Source organism: Myodes glareolus, chromosome 18, assembly GCF_982192425.1.
Source record: "Myodes glareolus chromosome 18, mMyoGla1.1, whole genome shotgun sequence".
In the NCBI taxonomy this organism is placed as follows: Eukaryota; Metazoa; Chordata; class Mammalia; order Rodentia; family Cricetidae; genus Myodes; species Myodes glareolus.
This window is the reverse complement of record NC_142043.1, coordinates 68,016,133-68,041,007: the sequence shown is the minus strand read 5'-3', so window position 1 is coordinate 68,041,007 and position 24,875 is coordinate 68,016,133. Positions and strand designations below refer to the sequence as shown.

Here is a 24,875-nt window from a genome sequence, read left to right as displayed (position 1 = left end):
CGTGGTGTTGGCTGCAGGCTGCGGCCCGTGAAGGAGATGGCCCAGTCTCACGAGTACCTCAGCATCGAGTACTCGGAAGAGGAAGTATGGCTCACGTGGACCGACAGGAACAACGAACACCACGAGAAGAGCGTGAGGCAGCTGGCCCAGGAGGCGCGGGCAGGCAACGCGCATGACGAGAATGTGCTCAGTTACTACAGGTGCCGGGGACCCCCAGCCCCTCCCCTCGAGTCCCAGTGCTGTGGGGCCTCTGCCTGTGCAGAGCCTGGCCCTCACCAAAGCCTTTCTCCACACAAGAACAGGGCTGAGTGGCCTGAGGCTCAACACAGCGACCCGACGTTTAGAAAGCATGACATTGTCCTGCCTCTGGATAGGTCTCCTGTGTTTCCACTTATCTACTTATTTTGTTGTTTATTTTCATTTTCTATCTCATGTTTGTGTGTGTGTACATGCACGCGTGTGTGTGCATACATGTGTCGCAGCTCTCAGGGTTGATTCCTTCCACAGTGTGGTTCCTGGGTTTGAACTCAGGTCCTCAGACTTGGCAGCAAGCACCCATTGCCCACTGAGCCTCTGACTGACTCTTTATTTTTTATTTTATGGTTTTCCATGTGATGTTTTGTTTGCGTGTATTGTACACACCTTGTGCCTGTGGAGGCCATAAGAAGGCATTGAATCCCCTGGGACTGGAGTCACAGACAGTTGTGAGCTGTCACATGGGTGCTGGGAATCGAACCTGAGTCCTCTGGAAGAGCAGCCGCTGCTATTAACCACTGAGCCATATCTCCAGCCCCTTATTTTTTTTAAATATTTACTTATTATGTATACAATATTCTGTCTGCATGTGTGCCTGCAGGCCAGAAGGGGGCACCAGACCTCATTACAGATGGTTGTGAGCCACCATGTGGTTGCTGGGAATTGAACTCAGGACTTTTGGAAGAACAGCCAGTGCTCTTAACCGCTGAGCCATCTCTCAGCCCCAGCCCCTTATTTTTTTGAGACACTGTCTTACTGTGTAGACCAGGCTACCCTCTAACTCATGGTAGTCCTCCTGCCTCTGCATGAGTTATCATACCTGGCCTGTATTTTAGTTTGTTTGGGTTTTTGCTTGTTTTTCAAGACAGGGGTTCTCTGTGTAGCCCTAGTTGTCCTAGAACTAGCTCTGTAGACCAGGCTGGCCTAGAACTCACAGAAATCCTCCTGCCTTTGTCTCCTGAGTGCTGCGATTAAAGGTGTGCACCACCACGGCCTGGCTTTTTTGTTTTTGACACAGCGTCTCACTCTTTAGCCCAGGCTGGTCTTGAGCACAAGGTGATTTTCCTGCCTCATCCTTCCTCAGGTTGGGATCATAGGCCTGAGCCACCTCACCCGACCCAGACATGTCTTCCACGGTGGCACAGAAGGCACTTGCTACCCGCAAGCTGTGCTGGGTACTGAGGGGCCGTTCTCAGGGCCCCACTCACACCCGGTACCCTGGGCAGTGGGGGCCCTGGGCAGTGGGGGCACTGTCCCTGTAAAGTTGGGAAATAAGCACAGAGGTCGCAAGGCCTTGCTCAGGGTATGACCTCGGTGCACACCCATGGTGTCCTGACTCTCCTGGTGTATGACCACGGTGCACACCCAGGGTGGCCTGGCTCACCTGATGTATGACGACGGTGCACACCCAGGGTGGCCTTGCTCCAGGACCCCGAGAGGTAATGCAGTGTGTGATGTCACCGAGAGCGAAGCTTCTATTACCATTTTCATCTCTGTCACACACCTTTGGCTTAGCGGGCTCTCCTCACCAGCCACGTGCTTCCTGTCCTAGCTGAGTCAGAAAACATCTGCCTCCTTGACCAGGAGGGGGAGAGATGTTCTCTCTGTCAGGTGTTGGTCCTCTGCCACTCTGGAGTCCTCACCAGGGCCAACAGCTGCCTGCTGCCCTTGGCCCAGCCGCTGTTGTCTGACCCACTGCGTCCTGCAGGTACCAGCTGAAGCTCTTTGCCCGCATGTGCCTGGACCGCCAGTATCTGGCCATCGATGAGATCTCCAAGCAGCTGGGCGTGGACCTGCTTTTCCTGTGCATGGCGGATGAGATGCTACCCTTCGACCTGCGGGCCTCTTTCTGCCACCTAATGCTGCACGTGCATGTGGACCGTGACCCCCAGGAGCTGGTGACGCCTGTCAAGTTTGCCCGCCTCTGGACAGAGATCCCCACGGCCATTACAATCAAGGAGTGAGCGTCTGGAGGGTGGGTGGCTGGTTGGGAGGAGAGGCACGGGGTGGTGGAGCGGGGCACGGGGACCTTCATGCCGCCTCCTTCCATCTCTAGCTATGACTCCAATCTCAACGCCTCCCGAGATGACAAGAAAAACAAATTTGCCAGCACCATGGAATTTGTGGAAGATTACCTTAACAATGTGGTCAGCGAGGCCGTGCCCTTTGCCAATGAGGAGAAGAATACACTCACCTTTGAGGTGGGCTGTGGGTGTGGGGCTGGTGGGTAGTGGGCTGTGGTTTGCACCTCCCTGGGCCTTGGTCTACATCCAGGGATGGGTTGTAGGACCCATGACCCTGTTTTCCTGGTTCCCTCACCTACCAGGGAATTTTGTAGATAGCTGACGCCCCCCAGTGGACAGATCAGTTCAGTGCCCAGAAGAGAGCGGCTAGGCTGAGTCCACTCAACCCATCAGCCAGGGCTGCCTTTCCCAGGCGCTGCCTCCTGGGAATTCCATCCTCCGGACATCCCTGCATAATGGTTTTCTCTATCCTGTCTGGACCCCAACAGCCACACTCTTCCCCTGAACAATCACCAGCTTGAAAACCATGGCCCCCAGTACACTGTTCTAACCCACAAAGCAATACCTCTGGATGTTGATCCTGTCCCCACAAAACCACACACACCCCACCTCCACCATATGCACCAGCTCCACTTACCCCCCCAACAGCCACACCTTTGTATGCCTTGGTCTGTTCCCTCCACAAAGCCATGCCTTTGCTCACCCTCACCTGGCCCCACCCCTCCACAGGTGGTCAGCCTGGCGCACAATCTCATCTACTTCGGCTTCTACAGCTTCAGTGAGCTGCTGCGGCTCACACGCACTCTGCTGGGCATCATTGACTGTGTTCAGGCACCCCCGGCCATGCTGCAGGCCTACGAGGAGCCCGGTGGTGAGGCGTGGCCCCCTTCAGTTCTGTCTTGGTACCCCTATCGCTACCTGCTTCCTGGCCCTGCCACCAGCCCCCTCCATCCTGCTGGCCCAGGTGCCCTGACACTCTGAGGTCTTGCTTAGCCTTGGATGGAGTAGGATGCAGCCCAATCACCATGTGGGAAGGGTGCGGAGAGGACACGAGCTGTCCGTCTGCAGCCTCCCTGACACCCCAGGACACAGAGTCACCTAAATCATGCTGGGGTCTGGTCCCTGGTTTCGGCCTTGCTGACACAGTGTCCCCGCAGTCCCTCACACTTTCTTTGTAGTGGCTCTCAGCTTCACAGAGAATCCACTCATCTCCACGCCACCCACTTGCTTTTGCCTTGGTCCATCATTTTCCCAGACTTGGTGTAAAGCCTCCCTCCCCCCCACCCTGCCCCTAGCCTGCCTGGATTGACCCTGTCCCTTCTTAGCTGTTGTCCCACAGCAGACACCACGGTGACCCCTCCCGTGACCCGCAGGCAAGAACGTGCGGCGGTCCATCCAGGGCGTGGGGCACATGATGTCTACGATGGTGCTGAGCCGCAAGCAGTCTGTCTTTGGTGCCTCCAGCCTGCCTTCTGGAGCGGGTGTCCCTGAGCCGCTGGACAGAAGCAAATTTGAGGATAATGAAGACATTGTGGTGATGGAGACCAAGCTGAAGATCCTGGAGATCCTGCAGGTGCTGGGCAGGTGGGTGGGAGGTCCCAGGGCAGGGCCTTGGTGTTCAGGATCACAGGGTTTTGCCGTGTTATCTAGCTCAGCCCACTGGTCCTCAAGGTTCTTCTTGGACCAGCAGCACTGACATTACTTGGGGACTTGAGCCCCACACAGACATGTTGCTCCCTGTAGAGGGATTAACGATATCCTGAAGAGGAATGAGGTCCTTGTGACCAGAGGGCATGAGGGTGGGGTTTCTGTCCTGTGAAGACAGGTTAATCACGGGTCCCCAGACCCTGTCTTTGTACCCCAGTTCTCCCTCCTGGAGAGGGCCGTTGGCAGAGTAGCTGGAAGGACACTGGAAGGACAGTTTGGCCAGCTGACCTGGGGAATCTCTGTGCGTGTCCAGTCATTGTCTGGCCTGGGGTGTGTGTGAGGTCTGAGCAGCAGATGAGGGACTCGCTGCCCTATGCTGAGAGGAGGCGCCGACCATCACTGGGCCAGGAGCCAGGGAGAGGACTCAGTGCCTTGGAGCATCCTGAGTGGCGGGGTGCTAGAGCCCATTCTGGGGCCCCCTCACCCCTCTTGGAGCAGCAGGGCTCCCAGGGTCTTCATATCGTCTGTCTGTCTGTCCAGTTCATCCTCAATGTGCGTCTGGACTACCGTATCTCTTACCTGCTCTCAGTCTTCAAGAAGGAGTTCGTGGAGGTGTTTCCCATGCAGGACAGCGGGGCGGACGGCACGGCACCCGCCTTCGACTCCACCAGTGAGCCTTGCTTCCTACTGCCTCCTGCTGTCTCCCGCCACCACCGCTGTCTGCAGCTCCCCAAGCCCATCCTTTCCCCTCCCCAAATGCATTCACTGTCCCTCTGATGGCCTCAGTGAGGAGCAGGGAGGGACCCTTCCTGAGTGGGGAAGCCAGGACTTGACTAGGGTCCTGGTCATATCCCACCAGGAGCTGGTCAGGGCCTGGACTTCCTTGGGCTGCTAAGCTTCCTGCCCTATGCTCTCAGTCTGGGAGCTCTCTGCCCTCACAAAAGGGGGGGGGGCACAAGCGGAAGGGACTGCGGGAGCATCTGGGCTGGTTTGGACTCCCCCCCCATGCCTGAGTTTCTCTCTAACCCATGTTTGTCCCTCTTCCCACAGCTGCCAACATGAATCTGGACCGCATCGGGGAGCAGGCAGAGGCCATGTTTGGAGTAGGGTGAGGCTGGGGTTGAGGTGGGCTCAGGTTCAGGGTTGGGGACAGGTTGTCTATGTAAGACTTGATGTTACCCCCTATTTGGACAACCTGGGTTTCCTGAGGCTGAGGGCTGGTCATTCCCTCCACTGTGTCCCCGAGAAGACCCTCACCTGCTACGGGCTCTGACCCTCTCTGACTTGCCCATCCCTTATGGTATAGATGGCATAGGGTAAATCCAGGTCCTAGTCATTCTGGTAGCTTCCCCACCTTTGTGCAGGGCAGCCGTGCCTCTGTGTTCAGCCGAGCTTATGTCCTGTCTCACAGCAGGGTGAGATGGGGGGGGGTTGCAGCATGGTCCTCCCCACCCCTCAATGCTGCAGTGGATGAGTCATTCAGAACCTCCGCCCCTGGGCGCCAGCCTTCCTCAGCATCCCCCTCACTCAGTGGATCTCTTCTCCAAACTCCACTGTCTTCATAAGATAGGCGCTGGGAAGTGAGTTCAGTGGGTAGAGTGCTTATCCAGCATTCCTACGCCCTGGGTTCAATCCCCCGAACCGCCAGGTGTGGCGTTGCATACCTATAACCCCAGCATTCAGGAGGTGGAGGCAGACAGATCAGAAGCCCAAAGGGACCTTTCCCTGCAGAATGAGTTTGAGGCCAGCCTGGGCTACATGAGAGCCTGTGTCAAAAAATAAACTCGAACACAATAGTAATAGTACAGAATAGATTTGTAAAATAAATCTCACAAATTTACAAGGAAAAAATGCCTTGAAACAGTTATCGAAATGCTGAAGGAAATGAATCGGAAGTAACAGCTACGCATGCGGCTCTTTATTAGCACGTTAAGTAGCAGCTGCACGGGTGGGTGTAATTAGCAGCGTGACTCTAGCTCGTGGCGAACATAAATGGTAATTCACAATTGTCATTAACAACTCTGAGGTGATGCAGAACTATCTGTGGTTTTTACTGGTAGCCATCCCCCAGGCTCAGCTGGTGTCCTCTGTGTGTGGTGAGGGGAGGAGGCTAGCCTGAGGATGCCTGGGAGACACGCGGATCCCTTGGTGGGGGGCAGTGATTCTCTGCGCACAGGCGGGAAGAGGTAGCTGCGGTGAACGTGTGGTACCTGGGATATGTGGGTCTGCTACAGTGGCAGAGCACACCCATGCCCTCAGTCACTGGCTCCCACTCCTGCCCACCCGTGCTGGCAGGAAGACAAGCAGCATGCTAGAAGTGGACGATGAAGGTGGCCGCATGTTCCTGCGTGTGCTGCTGCACCTGACCATGCACGACTACGCGCCTCTCGTCTCCGGCGCCCTGCAACTGCTCTTCAAGCATTTCAGCCAGCGCCAGGAGGCCATGCACACCTTCAAGCAGGTGAGGGGCCCCAGGGGTCTAGTTGCTCATGGCTTGACAGGGACAGTGGGCTCACCTAAGGACTTTTAGCCTTGTTCAAATCCTTCAGGGGGAGGATCCAGCCTCAGCCACCTTTGGCACCTCTCGGCCCGACTCATTTCTAGGAACACCATGCCCTACCAAGTCTGGCTTGCAGGCGTCCCTCACTGAGCTGCCTGGTCTCTGTCACTGTGGCATCATGTCCCCTTGACAGCCTCCTGTGAGATGCCTGCTGATCAGGGCAGGCATTTAGCAAGTGCTGGTTCTTGGCACCAGCTCGCATTGAATTCTCCAGAATTCTAGAATTCCCCCAACTCCCTCAGTAATGTGATACCCCCTCAGCCCTGCATGAGAAAAGAACATGGCCCAGTGCACCCTCCCAGTCCCATGTGAGAAGAGGCCATGAGGCTCGGGCCCAGCGAGAGGGAGGAGGAACCATGTGCAGGCCCCTGGTCCTTAGAGTTTGGGTCTCTCCACTCAGGGTTCAGTGACCCAACAGCACTTCCCCCTGCCTGTTCAGCATCTGAGTGGCCCAGTGACAGGTCTCAGTGGTGTGTGACCCGAATCACAGTAACCGCTTCCAGTCCACGCGCTAGCACAGGGCGGGGAGTACGGGCTTCCTGGAGGAGGGGCTGTAATAGGTGGAGGTGGACGTGATGCTTGGGTGGGGTCCTGGTTTAGGGCGGCACTGTAGCTCCCTGCATGACAGCAGACGTGGGGACATACGCCCCACGAGCCTGGTTACACCCTCCCTGAACCAGGTCCAGCTGCTGATCTCAGCCCAGGATGTGGAGAACTATAAGGTGATCAAGTCAGAGCTGGACCGGCTGCGGACGATGGTGGAGAAGTCGGAGCTGTGGGTGGACAAGAAGGGCAGCGGCAAAGGCGAGGAGGGGGAGGCGGGTGCCACCAAGGACAAGAAGGAGGTGAGCTGGCTTCTGGGAGCCAAACAGGGTGCCCGGCAGTGAGGGGACCTGGATGACTCTGTCCTCTGTGTCCTCAGCGGCCCTCGGATGAGGAGGGGTTTCTGCAGCCACCCGGGGAGAAGAGCAGTGAGAACTACCAGATTGTCAAGGGCGTGAGTGGCCAGGGTGCGGGTGGGCGGGCGAGGGGCGGGAAGTGTCCTGCAGCTGGCTCCGACCTGACTCAGAAGGGGCTCCTCCCTCTGGGCCCTGCAGCCAGACATCTCCCAGCTTTCTGGCATGTTCTAAACAGCCCCGCCAAGGCCCTGAGAGTTATTTTAAAGCCGAAGGAATTTAATGAGATTCCGCTTTACGGCCGTGTAGCTCTGCACTTTAGGGGCGGGATGGGATTTTAGTGATTCGCTGGTTTGCCAAGATGACCTGATTTAGCAGCGGCAGCCCAGAGGCCTTCCCCTCTCCTGTCCCTGCGGCAGACCAGGTGGAGGGGGCACCCTGAGGAGGAGGCAGCAGGCTCCCATCTCCCTGCCTCCCCTGCAGATCCTGGAGAGGCTGAACAAGATGTGCGGGGTCGGGGAGCAGATGAGGAAGAAGCAGCAGAGGCTGCTGAAGAACATGGATGCCCACAAGGTCATGCTGGACCTGCTGCAGATCCCTTATGACAAGGTGACCGCAGCCCTCGGGCCAGCCTCAGCCAAGCCAGTCACCTGCCTGCTCTTTTGAGTTGCTCCTCGGTTGCTTCAACCTTTGATACTGCCCCCCCTTGCTCTGATTTGCTGTGATTCTTCCCCCTTCCCCCCTCTCTCAGTGGTGCTGGGCATCGAACCCAGAGCCTTGCTCACGTACGACTCACATCCTTCCACTGAGCTACACAGCCCTTGAGTTTGATTAACCACAACCTCAGCCTCCTTCCCCTCCCCTGCGCTAACCTTGCCTATCAGCTCCATCTGATTGGTTGAGTGGTCCTCAACCAATGGGTCTTGACCCCTCTCTGTGTCAGGGGGATCAAGGGTCATCTAAGACCATCAGAAAACACATCTACATTATGATTCATAACAGTAGCAAAATTATAGTTATGAGGTAGAAACAAAATAATTTTATGGTGGGGGGTCACCACAACATGAGGAACTGTGTTAAAGGCCCTGATTCTGGCCCTTTGCCCCTGAGCTCCTTATCCCAATGGGTCCACGATACCTTGTCCATCTCTTTCCCTCACTTAGCTTCTGTCTATCTTTGACCCTCAGCCCCTCACCCTGGCTGACTTTTTTTTTTTTAATATTTGTGTTTGTGTGCACATGCTCAGTGTTCAGAAGAGGGTGTCGGGTCCCCTGGAGATGGAATTTATAGGTGGTTGTGAGCCATCTGGTCTGAGTGCTGGGAGTTGAACCTGGGTCCTCTGCAAGAGCAGCATGTGCCCTTAATGGCTGGGAGTCACTCCAGGCCCCTGAGCTGATCTTACAAGTCTCAGGCTGTACCCTGACTTTTTAATTAATATGTGTGTGCACGCGCTCGCACGCACGCGCAGCAGACAAGTCTGTTCTCTCTTCCCACCTGTCCCTGGGTTCTAGGGGTCAAACCCAGATCACCCCAGGCTAGAGAAGCATCCTAGTTAGCTTTCTACTGCTGTAACAGAGACCAGGACCCAAAGCATCCTGGGGAGAAAGGGGTTTATTGAATCCCAGCACATATAGGAGATGCATGTGATCTCCCATCACACAGGGAAGTGCGCAGGATCTGAAACAGAGGCTAGAGGTGCTGCTTGCTTCCATGACTCACTCAGCCTGCTTTTTATACAACCCAGGACCACCTGCTCAGGCTGGCACCACCCAGTGGGCCGGGCCCTCCCACGGCCCTCCCATGGCCCTCCCATAACAACCATTCTAGGTTTGGAACCAGTCCCGGAACTCACTCTGTAGACCAGGCTGGCCTCGAACTCAGACACTGACTGGCCTGCCTCCCGAGTGCTGAGATGAAAGATGTGTGCCACACCTGCCATTCCCTGTGCTTTTTAACCCTAGTCTAGCGACTTACGGGGTCCTGAGCACTGCCAGCCACCCAGGCCTGTGTGTGTCCCCGGTGTCCCAGCAGCCTCTCTTTGCACACAGAGTGACAACAAGATGCAGGAGATCCTGCGCTACACACACCAGTTCCTGCAGAAGTTCTGCGCTGGGAACCCTGGCAACCAGGCCCTGCTGCACAAGCACCTGCAGCTTTTCCTCACGCCCGGGGTGAGGCATGCGTGGACAAGGCGGGCGCCTGCGCAGGGTCCTGGATGGGCCCCACCCTTCTCTGACGGCCCTCCGCTGCCCCCCACAGCTCCTGGAGGCCGAGACCATGCAGCACATTTTCCTCAACAACTACCAGCTGTGCTCCGAGATCAGCGAGCCTGTCCTGCAGCACTTTGTGCACCTGCTGGCCACGCACGGGCGCCACGTGCAGTACCTGGACTTCCTGCACACGGTCATCAAGGCCGAGGGCAAGTACGTGAAGAAGTGCCAGGACATGATCATGACTGAGGTGAGGGCGGCCTGGGCCACAGGGGGCTGGGCGGCCTGGGCCACAGGGGGCTGGGCGGCGGGTCCCGGGGGCCGGGAGAACGGAAGCTAGTAGACCTCAGGACGCGCATCTCGGAATTGATCAGGGTTGGGAGAAGCTGGGCTTCTGGGCCTGGCGCGTGGTGGGAATGCACAAACATCCGCTCCCCCGAAACAGGGAGAGCGGGGGCTTAGCCCTGATCCCAGTCTGGGAGGTCCGTTCCCTGGGAGTATCTCACGGCGGTCTGGGGAGAGCAGGGACAGACGGTGATGTCACATGAGACACTACAGCTGAGGCAGTCTACTTTGGCCGTGGTAACACTGACTGAGGGAGAGGAGAGAGGCGGAACATGCCTCAGTCCAGTGCACGTTCTGGAGGCTGAGGGGATTTGGACACTTTCTGGATCCACGGCCAAGGTCTCTGAAGGAAGAGGGCTGGACACATCAGTCAAAGAACTCCGAAACTTAGGCAGGAAGCCAGGCAAGATGGCTCCCACCTGTGACCTCAGCCCTTGGAGGCTGATGTGGACCAAGAATTCAGAGTCAGGCTGGAGAGAGGGCTCCATAGTTAAGAGCACTGTCTGCTCTTCCAGAGGACCTGGGTTCAAGTCCCAGCCCTGGCTCATGACCATGTAACTCTAGGTTTGAGGGACCCAATGCCCCCTTCTGGCCTTTGGGTACTGTACACATGCAGGCAAAACACAAGTGAAAACCAACAATTAAAAAAGAAGTTCAGGGGGAGCTGGAGAGATGGCTCAGAGACTAAGAGCATTGCCTGCTCTACCAAAGGTCCTGAGTTCAATTCCCAGCAACCACACGGTGGCTCACAGTCATCTATAATGGGGTCTAGTGCCCTCTTCTGGCCTGCAGGCATACACACAGACAGAATATTGTATACGTAATAAATATTAAAAAAAAAAAAAGAGTTCAGGGTTATCCTCAGCTACATAGTGATTTCGAAGCTAGCCTGGGTTAAATAAACTGTTTCTGAAACCAAAACTTTCAAACAAAATGGGTATCAGGTCGTCTCTGGGGTCCTGGTCTCCACCTGCCCTAACACGCACAGGACACAGAGGGTGCCTGGGGCTGCTGGGCGAGAGCTCTGACTCGTACCCGCCTCCCATCGCAGCTGACCAATGCGGGAGACGACGTGGTCGTGTTCTACAACGACAAGGCCTCCCTGGCCCATCTGCTGGACATGATGAAGGCAGCTCGAGACGGCGTGGAGGACCACAGCCCCCTCATGTACCACATCTCCCTGGTGGACCTGCTGGCCGCCTGTGCCGAGGGCAAGAACGTCTATACGGAGATCAAGTGCACCTCCCTGCTGCCTCTGGAGGATGTGGTGTCTGTGGTGACCCATGAAGACTGCATCACGGAGGTGCGCACTTGGGCCGAGGAGGGCAGAGCTGGGAAAAGGCTGTGGTGTAGCCACACTGGGGACTGGCAGAGGACAGGGATGGTGGGGAAGTTGGCGGGTTAAGAGGGGAGAGCTTGGGCAGGCACTGCTGACACACCTTGCCCGCTGTCCAGGTTAAAATGGCATATGTGAACTTTGTGAATCACTGCTATGTGGACACGGAGGTGGAGATGAAGGAGATCTACACCAGCAACCACATCTGGACGCTCTTCGAGAACTTCACCCTGGACATGGCTCTGGTCTGTTCCGGGGGCCAGGGCTGGGCTTCTGGGTGGAGGGATGACCTGTATGTAGCTCTATCTCCCCGTTTGATTGTCCTCCGTAGGTCTGCAACAAACGGGAGAAGCGTCTGGCAGACCCCACCCTAGAGAAGTATGTGCTCACTGTGGTCCTGGACACCATCAGCGCCTTCTTCAGCTCCCCATTTTCAGAGAACAGCACGTCGCTGCAGGTGAGCAGCCCGCGGTCAAGCATGGCCACTCTCATGACTCTCCCGTGGGGCACAGCCTGTTTACATGAGTATCAGTCATCTTCCATGTAACAAATGCCCTGGATATGGGTCAGGGTAGACAGTGAGAATGGTACAAAGTAACCAACTAGGAACAGTTTTAGGAATGGGGGCAGTGCTGGCTGTTTGAGGGGTACAGTCCATCCTGGCAGCAGGAGCAGGGGTGGCTGGTCACACTTCATCCACAGTCACACAGGAAGCAAAGAGCCTGCACTTGGCTCACCCTCTCCTTTTTATTCATGCTGGGGTTCCACGCCATGGGTGGGTGCAGCGTATGTGTGGGATAGGTCTTCTATCTTTCTGGAAACCCCATGGACACGCTCCACACTGACTTAGGAGGTCCCATGGGATTGACAAGATTAACAGAGGAATCCCTCAGTCAGGCTACCGGGAGTGCAGGGCTTGGGGTGATGAGATGCATGTGACCACTGCCCAGGACAGCAGAGCCTTGCACTGTCTGTGGGTGCTGGGCAGGCAGGCAGCCCTGTGTCTCACCAGCATCACCATGCAGGGGCTGACCTGGATCACAGAGAACCACGGCAGAGATGGTTTTCAGCCTTCGCCATCAGAGTCCCAGGTTCCCTTGAGGAAGGCTCCGAGGCACTGCTTAAATTATAAACACAGAGGCTAGGGAAGAACCCAGTGGAAGTGGCAACCATGGGTTCAAGGCCAGCAATGGCACCAGGCTAGCTCTGAGAGGAGTAAATAGAAGGTTAGGAACACCAGGCAGTGGTGGCGCAAGCCTTTAATCCCAGCACTGGGGAGGGAGAGGCAGGTGGGTCTCTGAGTTCAAGCCCAGCCTGTCTCAAAAAGAAAAAAAAAATGAAGTATGTGTTCCCCATAGCCTCAGACTAGCTGTAGAATGGGATAAAGTAGAATTTAAAATAGACCTTTAGACTGTATCATTACTATTGTGTGTGTGCTGGATAAGGGCTGAGCATATTACAGTCAGGTCCTTTTTTTATCCTTACCTATGTTCTAGAAGTCAAACTGAGGTTACCAGGCTTGCATGCCACACTCCTTTACCTATTAAGCTATGTCACTCACCCAGAGTCTTTTATTTCATTTTTTTTGTTGTTGTTGTTGTTTGCTTTTTAATTGTACTTTGTCTTTTGGGACTGGGTCAACCAGCTCACAGATAGATCTGCCTGCCTCTGTCTCCTGTGAGCAGGGTCTAAAGGTGTGTGCCGCCATGTTCAGTCTTTGTGTCTGTGTGCGCGCGCACACACACACACACGGCTGTGGGGGAGTTCTCACGCGGCAGCCCTGTACGGTCAGGGGAGGTTGTTCAACACTAAACCAACTGGTAACTTTCTGTCTAGACCAAAGGCATACGGTGGCAGTGAGGGTCCTGGGCCCGTGCCCCCACCTTGCGTGGCTGAGCTGCCTCCGGTTCTGTTCTCCTGCAGACACACCAGACAATTGTGGTACAGCTGCTGCAATCCACCACGCGGCTGCTCGAGTGTCCGTGGCTGCAGCAGCAGCACAAAGGCTCCGTGGAGGCCTGTGTCCGCACCCTCGCCATGGTGGGTGAGTACCCATGCCGGACCTTTTCCAGTGCGACCACCTTATCCTGAGCGTGAACGTCACCCAGGGCAGTCGCGGCCAGCTGGAGTTGCTCTTACTTTCTTTTGCTGATGTGTTTACAAGGGATCCAGGCAAGAGGTGGTGCTGGGTCCCCTGTGTGTTGGGGGGCACAGGCGACACTCATGCCTGCCCCACTCTGGCCTGCCTCTTCCCTGTCCCATGTGGCAGCCTGAGCCTGGCCCGGCCGTCCATACCATCCTGTCCTCCATCTCTGCCCTCTCTTGTAGCCAAGAGCCGGGCCATCTTATTGCCCATGGATCTGGATGCCCACATGAGTGCCCTGCTCAGCAGTGGGGGCAGCTGTGCAGCCGCAGCCCAACGCAGTGCTGCCAACTACAAGACGGCCACGAGGACCTTCCCTCGCGTTATCCCCACCGCCAACCAGTGGGACTACAAGAACATCATCGAGAAGCTGCAGGTGGGTGTGGCTGCCTGGGCCCCTAGGCTGGGCCTGCTCTGTGGAGGAGGGGGTTGCTGCCCCTGCCCCTCAGGTGGTGACCTTGCCCTCCCTCCCAGGACATCATCACAGCCCTAGAAGAACGTCTGAAACCGCTGGTGCAGGCTGAGCTTTCGGTGCTGGTGGACGTGCTTCACTGGCCCGAGCTGCTCTTTCTGGAAGGCAGTGAGGCCTACCAGCGCTGCGAGAGTGGGGGCTTCCTGTCTAAGTGAGCAGGGAAGGAGGGGTGTGGTGACCTGGGTCTGGGGCTACCCTGGGGCGGGTGGCCCCTTAAGCCTCTGCCTCTGCTCTAGGCTCATCCGTCACACCAAGGGCCTCATGGAGTCAGAGGAGAAGCTGTGTGTGAAGGTGCTGCGCACGCTGCAGCAGATGCTGCAGAAGAAGAGCAAGTATGGGGACCGGGTGAGTGTCGACAGCACCAGGCCAGGGGGCGGACTCGGGACGCAGAACGCTGCTCACCAAGCACCTCGTCTTGACCTTCCAGGGCAACCAGCTGCGGAAGATGCTGTTGCAGAATTACCTCCAGAACCGGAAGTCCAGCTCCCGGGGAGAGCTCCCTGACCCCACAGGCTCTGGTCAGTGTCATGGACCAGCCCCGCTCTGCCCCGTGTGGCTGGCTCCTGCCTCCAACCACTGTCTCTCATACGAGCGTCTCCCCAAGGCCCAGACCAGGACTGGTCAGCCATCGCAGCCACCCAGTGCCGCCTGGACAAGGAGGGGGCTACCAAGTTGGTCTGTGACCTCATCACCAGCACCAAGAATGAGAAGATTTTCCAGGAGAGCATCGGCCTGGCCATTCGTCTGCTGGACGGAGGCAACACTGAGATCCAGGTGCGGGGCTGAAGCGATGCTGAGGCTGCAGGCCTGGGTGCTGGGGACAAACAGTGGTGGGCTCCACCTTTTGAATCTACCCAGGCCTGCCTCCTACCGACTCTGTCCTGTCCCACAGGGCCACCCTTCTGGCCTCTCAGTGTTCACTCGGGCTCGTCCTTGCCTCCTCTCCTCTCCTCCAGCCTCCTCAGTTTTGGAGCCCAGGCCTGATTATTCCAAAGCTCCAACCCCTCTGACCCCATTCATTCATTCACTCATTCACTCATTCGCTTACTCATCCCTTCATTCACACTTGCCTACTCCTCTGACCCCATTCATTCACTCAGTTCCCTCTTCAGCACTGTGGTCATGGCAGGTTGGCCTCCCCTATTAACTGCTGGGGTTCCAAGCCCATCCCTAGCTTCTACGCAGGGTACACGTGCCTCCCAGACTTCCTCTGTGTTGAGTGATGGTTGCTCCCAAATTCAGTAAGTAGCCAAGGAGGACCTTGAATTCCTGATCCTCCTGCTGCCACCGCCTAGGTTAGGATTACACTCAGCCACCACTCGATTTCAGGTTAGGGTGTGTGAGGCTCACATGGCCACCCAGAGCCGGGCACAGTGCTGAGGCTGTTTGCCACCTCCCCTCCACCTCCAGAAATCTTTCTACAACCTGATGACGAGTGACAAGAAGTCGGAGCGTTTCTTCAAGGTGCTGCATGACCGCATGAAGCGAGCCCAGCAGGAGACCAAGTCCACAGTTGCTGTCAACATGAGTGACCTGGGCAGCCAGCCTCGCGAGGACCGTGAGCCAGCAGACCCCACCACCAAAGGTGAGCTCCAGGCAGACCTGCTGTGGGGACCAGGACGAGACCTTAGGGCCCAGGGGTCTCACTGATGGGGAGAGGCTTCCAGTAGCCACAGCCTTATCAAGCCTTGCCCCCCAGGCCGCGTGGCATCCTTCTCCATGCCTAGCTCCTCCCGCTATTCACTGGGCCCCAGCTTGCACCGGGGGCATGAGATGAGTGAGCGCGTGCAGAGCAACGAGATGGGCACCGCCGTGCTCATTATGCGGCCCATCCTGCGCTTCCTGCAGCTGCTGTGTGAGAACCACAACCGTGACCTCCAGGTGAGTGCCCCGCCCGCACCTGCCTGTCCCCCCCCCCCCCAAGTCAGCCGGCATCTCTGGCAAAGCCGCTGGGACCGATGTCCTCCTGGTGGTATGACACTGCCGTGCCACGCCCACCCTGCCTGTGCTCCACAGAACTTCCTGCGCTGTCAGAACAACAAGACCAACTACAACCTGGTGTGTGAGACCCTACAGTTCCTGGACATCATGTGTGGCAGCACCACGGGAGGGCTGGGGCTGCTGGGGCTCTACATTAACGAGGACAACGTGGGCCTGGTCATCCAGACCTTGGAGACCCTCACAGAGTACTGCCAGGGCCCATGCCACGAGAACCAGGTGAGCAGCCTCATGGTGGCAGTGGTGCCTGTGAGGGGGCAGGGGCGCAGGACCACCCCGACTCTGATGCGTCTCCCACCGCCTCCTGTCAGACCTGCATTGTGACTCACGAATCCAATGGCATTGACATCATCACAGCTCTGATTCTCAATGACATCAGCCCACTTTGCAAGTACCGCATGGATCTGGTACTGCAGCTCAAGGTGGGGCCCGGTGGTGTGTTCCTGTGAGTGACAAGGGTGCTTAGCAGATGTGGCGCTAGACTGTGCTGTATGGGGGGGCTCTTCTGTGCGTGTGCAGGTTGCACTGGCTACACAGGAGTACATGTGTGAACAGACATTATAGTCATCTTGGATTCCCTTGAGCACTTCCTGTGTGTGGGGGAGGGGGTGTCTGGGAGCTCAAACATGTTTGCCCAGGGCGGGTAAGGCTGGCTGGGGTTGATACACTGGAGACTTCTCAGCATACGAGGTCCTTAGGCTCGGCTTCTTTCCTGTACCTGCCCAGGATAATGCCTCCAAGCTGCTCCTGGCTCTGATGGAGAGTCGGCATGACAGTGAGAATGCAGAACGCATCCTCATCAGCCTGCGGCCCCAGGAGCTGGTGAGGACAGGCTGGCAGCAGGAGAGGGTTACGTGAGTGGTACAGGGAATGGGGGTCAGCACCCCAGGAGTGGGCATGACAAACAGCAAGTGTTGTGTTGTTCCTGCCCCCGCAGGTGGACGTGATCAAGAAGGCCTACCTGCAGGAGGAGGAGCGGGAGAACTCAGAGGTGAGCCCGCGTGAAGTGGGCCACAACATCTACATCCTAGCACTTCAGGTACCAGGCCCCTCCCCTCCGCGGCCCTGCCCTCTGCAGCCCTGCCCTCTGCAGCAATGCTCACAGCTGTCCTGTCCTGTCCCCTGCAGCAGTGCTCACAGCTGTCCTGTCCTGTCCCCTGCAGCAGTGCTCACAGCTGTCCTGTCCCCTATAGCAGTGCTCACAGCTGTCCCCTGTAGCAGTGCTCACAGCTGTCCTGTCCCCTGCAGCAGTGCTCACAGCTGTCCTGTCCCCTGCAGCAGTGCTCACAGCTGTCCTGTCCCCTGCAGCAGTGCTCACAGCTGTCCTGTCCCCTGCAGCAGTGCTCACAGCTGTCCTGTCCCCTGCAGCAGTGCTCACAGCTGTCCTGTCCTGTCCCCTGCAGCAGTGCTCACAGCTGTCCTGTCCTGTCCCCTGCAGCAGTGCTCACAGCTGTCCTGTCCTGTCCCCTGCAGCAGTGCTCACAGCTGTCCTGTCCTGTCCCCTGCAGCAGTGCTCACAGCTGTCCTGTCCTGTCCCCTGCAGCAGTGCTCACAGCTGTCCTGTCCTGTCCCCTGCAGCAGTGCTCACAGCTGTCCTGTCCCCTGCAGCAGTGCTCACAGCTGTCCTGTCCCCTGCAGCAGTGCTCACAGCTGTCCTGTCCCCTGCAGCAGTGCTCACAGCTGTCCTGTCCTGTCCCCTGCAGCAGTGCTCACAGCTGTCCCCTGCAGCAGTGCTCACAGCTGTCCTGTCCCCTGCAGCAGTGCTCACAGCTGTCCCCTGCAGCAGTGCTCACAGCTGTCCTGTCCCCTGCAGCTTTCCAGGCACAACAAACAGCTGCAGCACCTGCTGAAGCCGGTGAGGCGCATCCAGGAGGAGGAGGCTGAGGGCATCTCTTCCATGGTACGGCAGGCAGGCGGCAGGCTGAGAGTCGGGGGAGGGGGGTGTGGAGCCTGCCTTGGTGGGGTTGGATGGACTGGTGTCAGCGAAGGAACAGCTGTGACCTGAGGGCAGGAATGTGGGATAAGTTAGGAGCAGGCTAGAGACAGCAAGCTGTGTTCCTCTGAAGCCAGCCTGGAGGCCGTGAGTGGGGCTTGCAGCTAGACTGGGGTGTGGTGCTGAAACCTTGATATAGGCGTGAAAGCAAGACCTTGCATCTGGGGCATGTCTGGAATATTCTAACAGGGCCTCAGGCAGGGATGAAGAGGGCACTAACTCCCCTGTCACAGTTGAGTGGGCTCTGTCTGGGCTGGCTGAATGGTCACCCCTGCGAGCAGCGCTCTGGATGGCTGCGGGGCTGACCAGTGTCCCCACCTCTGCCCCCAGCTCAGTCTCAACAACAAGCAGCTGTCCCAGATGCTCAAGTCCTCGGTGCCTGCCCAGGAGGAGGAAGAAGACCCTCTGGCCTACTATGAGAACCATACCTCGCAGATTGAGGTGAGGCGGAGGACACCGGGCGTGATCTGGGGCTGGTGAGGGCCTCTGCCCGGCGTGACCAGGTGTCGCCTGACCCATCAGATTGTGCGGCAAGACCGAAGCATGGAGCAGATTGTGTTCCCCGTGCCCGGCATCTGCCAGTTTCTGACAGAGGAGACGAAGCACCGGCTCTTCACCACCACTGAGCAGGACGAGCAGGGCAGCAAAGTGAGCGACTTCTTCGACCAGTCCTCTTTCCTGCATAACGAGATGGAGTGGCAGCGCCGGCTTCGCAGTGAGGACCGGGGGGCGCCCCTCCCCTTCCTGGGGCTCCCCCAGCGCAGAGGGGCTGTCTGGGCCCTGACGCCACACGGTCTCCACAGGCATGCCGCTCATCTACTGGTTCTCCCGCCGCATGACACTGTGGGGCAGCATCTCCTTCAACCTGGCCGTGTTCATCAACATCATCATCGCCTTCTTCTACCCCTACGTCGAGGGGGCGTCCACGGGTGAGGCTGCACTGCCTGTGGGCCCTCTGCCTGTCACAGGGCAAGTGTGGCTCACGGGACAGACGGGTTGTCCTCCTGGGAGATGGTGTGTGGGTATGTGAGGCACAGGCGGGGTGCAGCAGGTCTACCCGGCTCACACTGGGGCCAGCTCATGCCTGCCCACTGCTCCCAGGCGTGCTGGACTCCCCACTCATCTCCCTGCTCTTCTGGATCCTCATCTGCTTCTCCATCGCGGCGCTGTTCACCAAGCGCTACAGTGTCCGCCCCCTCATCGTGGCGCTCATCCTGCGGTCCATCTACTACTTGGGCATTGGGCCCACACTCAACATCCTGGGTGCCCTCAATGTGAGTGCTGTGGGGTTCTCTGGCCACTCTGCTCACCCCTACCATTCTCGGGCCTGTTCTGTGCTTCTCTTACAACTCAGGCAGCCAGGGATTAGCCACTTACCGGCAGCCTTGGGCATTAAATGCAGCATGTTGGCCATGCATTGCCCGCCATTGCACAGGCGGACATCAAACTTACGTTTTATTGTTCCCCAAGAGATGGGAAGGACTTTTCCTAACCCAGCACTGTACAACTGGGGTCTTCTATGCTCCAGCCTGCTTCACTTGAGCCTCAATTTCCCCTGAGTGCCACCTCTTTGATACCACACCTCTCACAAGTGGGACCAGCACTTCTCATTCTACAGGACTAGCCTCTGGGCGGGGCTCTGTGGCAGGGTCAGGATGGGGTGCTGACCGCAGGACTAGCCTCTGGGTGGGGCTCGGTGGCAGGGCTGAGGATGAGGATGGGGTACTGACTGCCACATCCTGCCCCTGCCCTTTCCATCCAGCTGACCAACAAGATTGTGTTTGTGGTGAGCTTCGTGGGCAATCGTGGCACCTTCATCCGTGGCTACAAGGCCATGGTCATGGACATGGAGTTCTTGTACCACGTAGGCTACATCCTAACCAGCGTCCTGGGCCTCTTTGCCCATGAGCTCTTCTACAGCATCCTGGTGAGCCTGCAGCTGGGCTGGGACAGGGGCTCCCAACTCTGGTCTCTTGCAAGCCTCCACCTGTGCCCTGGGCTTGGCCAGACCAGCCATTTGTTCCCCAACCCCTGACCTGAACAGTGTGTAATGCCAAGCAGATTTCTTCTCTGCCCTGTGCCTCACGACAGCTCCGCCTCCTAGAATTACAGGGGGGGGAATGAGCAGCTCCGTGAGAAACACAGGGTGCTTTCCTGGGGGTGCAGTGAGAGCTGCCGTCCTTGTCCTTCCAGAGTGGCTGCTGGCCACTCGCCTGTGACACCACTCACTCTCCCCTGCTCTTAGAACCAGATTCTTCTAGAAACCTCCCAGTTTGCTCCACTCCAGCCTGAGCACTGACCCTACTGACAGGGCCTGACTTACTGAGGACTGTTCCTGCAGCTCTTTGACCTCATCTACCGTGAGGAGACGCTGTTTAATGTCATCAAGAGTGTGACTCGCAATGGCCGCTCCATCCTGCTAACTGCCCTCCTGGCCCTCATCCTAGTCTACCTCTTCTCCATCGTGGGGTTCCTCTTCCTCAAGGATGACTTCATTCTGGAGGTGGACCGGCTGCCTGGGAACCACTCCAGAGGTCTTGGGGATTTCCTTTATGGGGTGGGTGTGTGTGGGTGACAATGGGCATGCGCAGGTAGCTGTCGGCACTAGACAGGGCATGCCTATTCCTTCAGGCTTCCTGTCTTCTTCCTGTTGGGTTTTGGAGTCATCTAGCCTACACCAACCTGCATCCCTATGCATGCTCTAGTTCACTGCAGTCTGAGGGGTAGGCGGAGCCTTTAAAGCCCTGGTAGACTGGCCATTCATGCAGAACCTGGTGTCTTCAGGGGCCTGGGGTCAGGCCCAGAGTCACAGAGACCCTCCCTGGCCTTAGTGTGAGCCAGCAGGTGGGGGTACTTCCCAGTGTCATGTCTTAGGACAAACTACAGATATGCTAACATCAGACAGACACTTGTATCTCCTTGTGATCTTGTTCCTATTACCTCCAGCCAGCACCCTGGGAATGCCACATGGAGCTGCCACATTTGTGGGCACATGTAGTGGGGACAAGATAGACTGTGTCTCGGAGGTCTCGGTGCCTGAGATCCTAGAAGGTAAGGCTGGGACACCTGCAGGATGGGATGGGACAGAATGGGCAGCTCAGGTCTGAGCATACTGACCACCCACAGAGGACGAGGAGCCGGACAGCACTGAGCGGGCCTGTGACACTCTGCTCATGTGCATCGTCACCGTCATGAACCATGGACTGCGCAATGGTGGTGGCGTGGGTGATATCCTCCGCAAGCCCTCCAAAGATGTGAGTAACCCTGCCCTGCCCTTGGGCCCCAGCCAGGCAGCAGCTGGGCTCCCTCTATGCGGACCATCCCACCCACTTGTGTGAATGCTCCCTCCTTCCCATACTCAGCCAGTTTCTGTGACACTGTCCAGAGTTATCGGCTCCCACCCCAGCCCACTTGGGTTCACTGTGGATGCTACAAGGGACACCTTGGCATCCGGTCTTGGCTCTGGGGCTTGGGAAGGTGTGAACCAGGCATTAGTCTCTGGCTTCCTCAGACCAGAGGGCGGGCAGGGTGGAGCAGGACACTGAGTCAGCCGTGAGGAGTCTCAGGACTTGGACACAGGGCTGCTGGCTGCCTAGGCCATCAACTCTCAGTTGTTTGGGAGAAGTCTCTGGCTCAACAAAGGTTCTGGAACGTGTGAGGCTCGACATCTTGAATGCTGCCCTAGGAGCTCACAGTTGCCCTTCCCTTTAACCAACTTAAAGGCAGGAACAAACTCCGTTTGTAGGACAAACCGCCACACTCAACAGCCCTTCCCAAATGTCCGCACGGGGCCTCCTCCTATTGACAAATGATGTCACTGCCATCCTTAAGGCTCCCACATACTTTTCTCTTGGGGCTTGTGAGCAGAGCCACCTTCCCTGCTGAAATCCGTCCTCACGGTGCCCCTCGCTGTGCAGGAGTCCCTCTTCCCTGCCCGGGTGGTATACGACCTCCTGTTCTTCTTCATCGTCATCATCATTGTGCTGAACCTCATCTTTGGGGTGATCATCGACACCTTCGCCGACCTCCGCAGCGAGAAGCAGAAGAAAGAGGAGATCCTCAAGACCACATGCTTCATCTGTGGTGAGGCCCCTTCCTCTCCTGGCTGCTTTCTGCTGCACTGCTGGAGGCTTCGATGCCCTGGCACCCCAGTTCCACCCTTGCCGAGGCTCCCGCATGGGTGGATGGCTGCTGGCCCATCCCAGGATGGAGGGAGCTGAGCCAGCTGTGCTGGGACATCAGGATCTGGGAAACCACTGCTTCAACTCCTTGGGCCTCCACAAGAGGAACCTGAGGCCACTGTGGTCTTAGGCTTCTGGTTTCAGTCCACTGCTCCTTCCAAACCCAGCGACCAGTGCCCAAAGAGTAGGGGTCACCTGCAGGGCAGACTCCTGTTGCCACTGGGCTCAAGCAGCTGCTCCGCAGGAGGGATGGCATCTCCGTGGCCAAGCAGTGGGAGCTTTAATAGGGTGAATGGTGGCTTCATTTCCTCCCTGTGCCCCAGGTCTGGAGAGGGACAAGTTTGACAACAAGACCGTGTCCTTCGAGGAGCACATCAAGCTGGAACACAACATGTGGAACTACCTGTACTTCATTGTGCTGGTCCGTGTCAAGAACAAGACTGACTACACGGGCCCTGAGAGCTACGTGGCCCAGATGATCAAGGTGAGTGTCCGAGCCACCCCAGGCCTGGCCTTGCTGCTTCACAACCTGGGAGGAGATGCGACATCTGCTGGCCTCAGTGAGTGAGGGCTGACAGCTGCTGATGCTTGCTGGGCCAAAAAGGGAGTGAGACGCAGCTGGGGCCAGCCCTTGGCTGTGCACAACCTTGCTCACAGCCAGCCGCCATGGGATTCACTCTGCTGGTGGGAGGAGAAACAGAACATGCAGGGCACCCGTCAGCCCTGGAGGAGCCTGCTCTACAGCAGTGCCGTGCTGTGTGGAGCGGGGAGACCCCACTGAGGGATGCTGAGCCACACAGGGCCTCTTAGAAGGCACAGCGAGGGAGAATGGCTTCTGAAAGCCAGCATTGTCCCAATCTGAGAGAGAGCCTAGAGAAGCTTAAAGATACCAGGCTTAGAGGAATTAAATATAATCCTTCCAATCTCCATAGTCATGGTGGCAGTGAAGTTTTGTCTCAAGGGGTTTTTTGTTGGTCTGAGAATTCACGGCTTGTGATAGGGAACCAGAAAACTGCCTGGCTAGTGCCTCCTTCCTGGGAAACATGGCTTTCCTTCCTCGGCACGTGTGCTAACCCTCCCTAGCTGGGCCTGGCTCCCAGTCTGCTGTCCGTGTAGCGCTATCTTCCTTGCATGGTGCATGCACAGTTGCTGCCGTTCATGTAGCTCTATCTTCCTTGCATGAGGAAGTGATCTGGGTCTTGGCCTTCCTGTGCCCTGGCTGTGGCAGGGAGTGGGCAGATGGCAGAGAAACCAGCACACGGCACTAGTGGACAGGGCCACGTCACGAAGGGCAGCCGGCTGTGGCGGTGGAAGCCCACCTCTGGCTTCCTCCTGACCCAGGCCAGTTGCAATTTACCCATGACACACTCCTTGCTAGGCACCTGGTTAAGGGTGTGGCTTTCCCTGTGCAGCGCCTCACTGGTCCTGACCCCAGCACTTTGTTCCAGAACAAGAACCTGGACTGGTTCCCACGGATGCGTGCAATGTCCCTGGTAAGCAGCGAGGGCGAGGGTGAACAGAACGAGATCCGAATCCTGCAGGAGAAACTTGGCTCCACCATGAAGCTGGTGTCCCACCTCACCGCCCAGCTCAATGAGCTCAAGGAGCAGGTGAGTTCCCGACCTCGGGGTCCTCAGTGTCTCCACCTGAAGCCCTTTGTGCAGCGGCCAGGCCGGGCCTGCCAGGGCTCAGTGTGGCAGGAATTGTCTTCCTCTGCATGGAGACACAGCTGCCCTATAGCTCTTCTAGTAATTTACCAGTTGTGCCCAGCCAAGGGCTAGACCTGCGGAGGGTACCCTGGGGGTTAGGGGTGTCTATCTGAAGGGCAGCTGGGCCCTTGGAGGAAGATGCACTCTTTCATGGTGCCGTGGAAAAGGGAGCTAGGTCACCTGACGAGACTTGTTTACCTCAGATGACAGAGCAGCGGAAACGGAGGCAACGCCTGGGCTTTGTGGATGTGCAGAACTGCATGAGCCGCTGAGAAGAGCCACTGAAGCCCCACAGGAGATCCACTGCCAACAGCACTGCCCTTCCTTCAGGTCAGGGAGCCAGGCCCTGGCCAGCAGGGGTGCTGCAGAGCCGACAGTCCTACTCAGAGCCCTTGAAGAGACTGTTTACCTTAGTGCCTTAGAGGAAGGACACTAGGTCCTCCAGACCGTTGCGCCTGGAAGCAGTGACTGACACTCTCAGCGGTCCTCGCAGGGGTTACAGGCCTCTCATCTCCAAGCACTACACTGTGTGCCTTCCTCCTGCCTCAGGAAGGTGCTAGCCTGCTGTTATTAGCTACTTAGGGCTTTGATACTTAACTTATTCCAGGGCCCATCCCACCCTGTTGTGCCTGATTTAGGATGGATGGCTTTATAGGCGAGAGTCACAAGCCCAGACTGGCTGTGTGAAAGTGGTGGGTTTTTTCCCCCTTTTTGGTGTCTTGTTTTATAAGTCCTATGTCCTGAGAACTAATGTGTTAATTGCCTTAAATAAATTAATAGAATCCAAGTCCACCAATGGGACTCTGCTTCCTACACAGCTGGTGCCACAGACGCCAATGTGCCCTGGCAGCCTGGCCTCCCCTCAGGCTCAGGATCCTAACTGCCACGTGTTGTACCCCAATGCCTACCAGATCTCTGGTTACTTGACTGGTTTCACTGGGCTCCAGCCCCTAGGCTTGATCCACTCAGCTGCTGTAGGATGTAAGACCTAACAGAAGCATGGAGTTCAAGCAGTTAAGGTGGCCTGTGTGGCTTGTAGCCCTCCACCGAACCTACCTGGTGCCAACACGCTGCACCTAGTTCAAGCGTGGCTACAGCTTTGCTGT

The 24,875-nt window shown here is 57.2% G+C and overlaps 1 protein-coding gene across 1 annotated transcript in view; it reads left to right on the top strand.

Moving 5' to 3' along the window:
• Positions 1 to 24,561, top strand: part of Itpr3 (inositol 1,4,5-trisphosphate receptor type 3) — a 68,393-nt gene extending 43,832 nt beyond the window's left edge. Inside the window, exons 18-58 of the mRNA XM_087898404.1 lie at positions 18 to 200; positions 1,964 to 2,215; positions 2,312 to 2,456; positions 3,009 to 3,150; positions 3,653 to 3,852; positions 4,467 to 4,596; positions 4,977 to 5,034; positions 6,222 to 6,387; positions 7,167 to 7,331; positions 7,409 to 7,483; positions 7,866 to 7,991; positions 9,431 to 9,553; positions 9,642 to 9,842; positions 10,989 to 11,240; positions 11,393 to 11,518; positions 11,605 to 11,730; positions 13,197 to 13,317; positions 13,602 to 13,792; positions 13,891 to 14,039; positions 14,125 to 14,233; positions 14,316 to 14,406; positions 14,493 to 14,662; positions 15,299 to 15,473; positions 15,588 to 15,769; positions 15,905 to 16,105; positions 16,198 to 16,308; positions 16,613 to 16,708; positions 16,824 to 16,925; positions 17,700 to 17,786; positions 18,210 to 18,320; positions 18,402 to 18,594; positions 18,683 to 18,808; positions 18,981 to 19,153; positions 19,642 to 19,806; positions 20,221 to 20,413; positions 20,826 to 20,930; positions 21,006 to 21,133; positions 21,797 to 21,962; positions 22,384 to 22,544; positions 23,509 to 23,670; positions 23,973 to 24,561. Of these exons, the coding sequence (XP_087754530.1) occupies positions 18 to 200; positions 1,964 to 2,215; positions 2,312 to 2,456; positions 3,009 to 3,150; positions 3,653 to 3,852; positions 4,467 to 4,596; positions 4,977 to 5,034; positions 6,222 to 6,387; positions 7,167 to 7,331; positions 7,409 to 7,483; positions 7,866 to 7,991; positions 9,431 to 9,553; positions 9,642 to 9,842; positions 10,989 to 11,240; positions 11,393 to 11,518; positions 11,605 to 11,730; positions 13,197 to 13,317; positions 13,602 to 13,792; positions 13,891 to 14,039; positions 14,125 to 14,233; positions 14,316 to 14,406; positions 14,493 to 14,662; positions 15,299 to 15,473; positions 15,588 to 15,769; positions 15,905 to 16,105; positions 16,198 to 16,308; positions 16,613 to 16,708; positions 16,824 to 16,925; positions 17,700 to 17,786; positions 18,210 to 18,320; positions 18,402 to 18,594; positions 18,683 to 18,808; positions 18,981 to 19,153; positions 19,642 to 19,806; positions 20,221 to 20,413; positions 20,826 to 20,930; positions 21,006 to 21,133; positions 21,797 to 21,962; positions 22,384 to 22,544; positions 23,509 to 23,670; positions 23,973 to 24,041 (6,007 nt within the window). The 3' untranslated portion in view covers positions 24,042 to 24,561. The remainder of the gene's footprint in view (positions 1 to 17; positions 201 to 1,963; positions 2,216 to 2,311; positions 2,457 to 3,008; positions 3,151 to 3,652; positions 3,853 to 4,466; positions 4,597 to 4,976; positions 5,035 to 6,221; positions 6,388 to 7,166; positions 7,332 to 7,408; positions 7,484 to 7,865; positions 7,992 to 9,430; positions 9,554 to 9,641; positions 9,843 to 10,988; positions 11,241 to 11,392; positions 11,519 to 11,604; positions 11,731 to 13,196; positions 13,318 to 13,601; positions 13,793 to 13,890; positions 14,040 to 14,124; positions 14,234 to 14,315; positions 14,407 to 14,492; positions 14,663 to 15,298; positions 15,474 to 15,587; positions 15,770 to 15,904; positions 16,106 to 16,197; positions 16,309 to 16,612; positions 16,709 to 16,823; positions 16,926 to 17,699; positions 17,787 to 18,209; positions 18,321 to 18,401; positions 18,595 to 18,682; positions 18,809 to 18,980; positions 19,154 to 19,641; positions 19,807 to 20,220; positions 20,414 to 20,825; positions 20,931 to 21,005; positions 21,134 to 21,796; positions 21,963 to 22,383; positions 22,545 to 23,508; positions 23,671 to 23,972) is intronic.
• Positions 24,562 to 24,875: the final 314 nt, after the last annotated feature.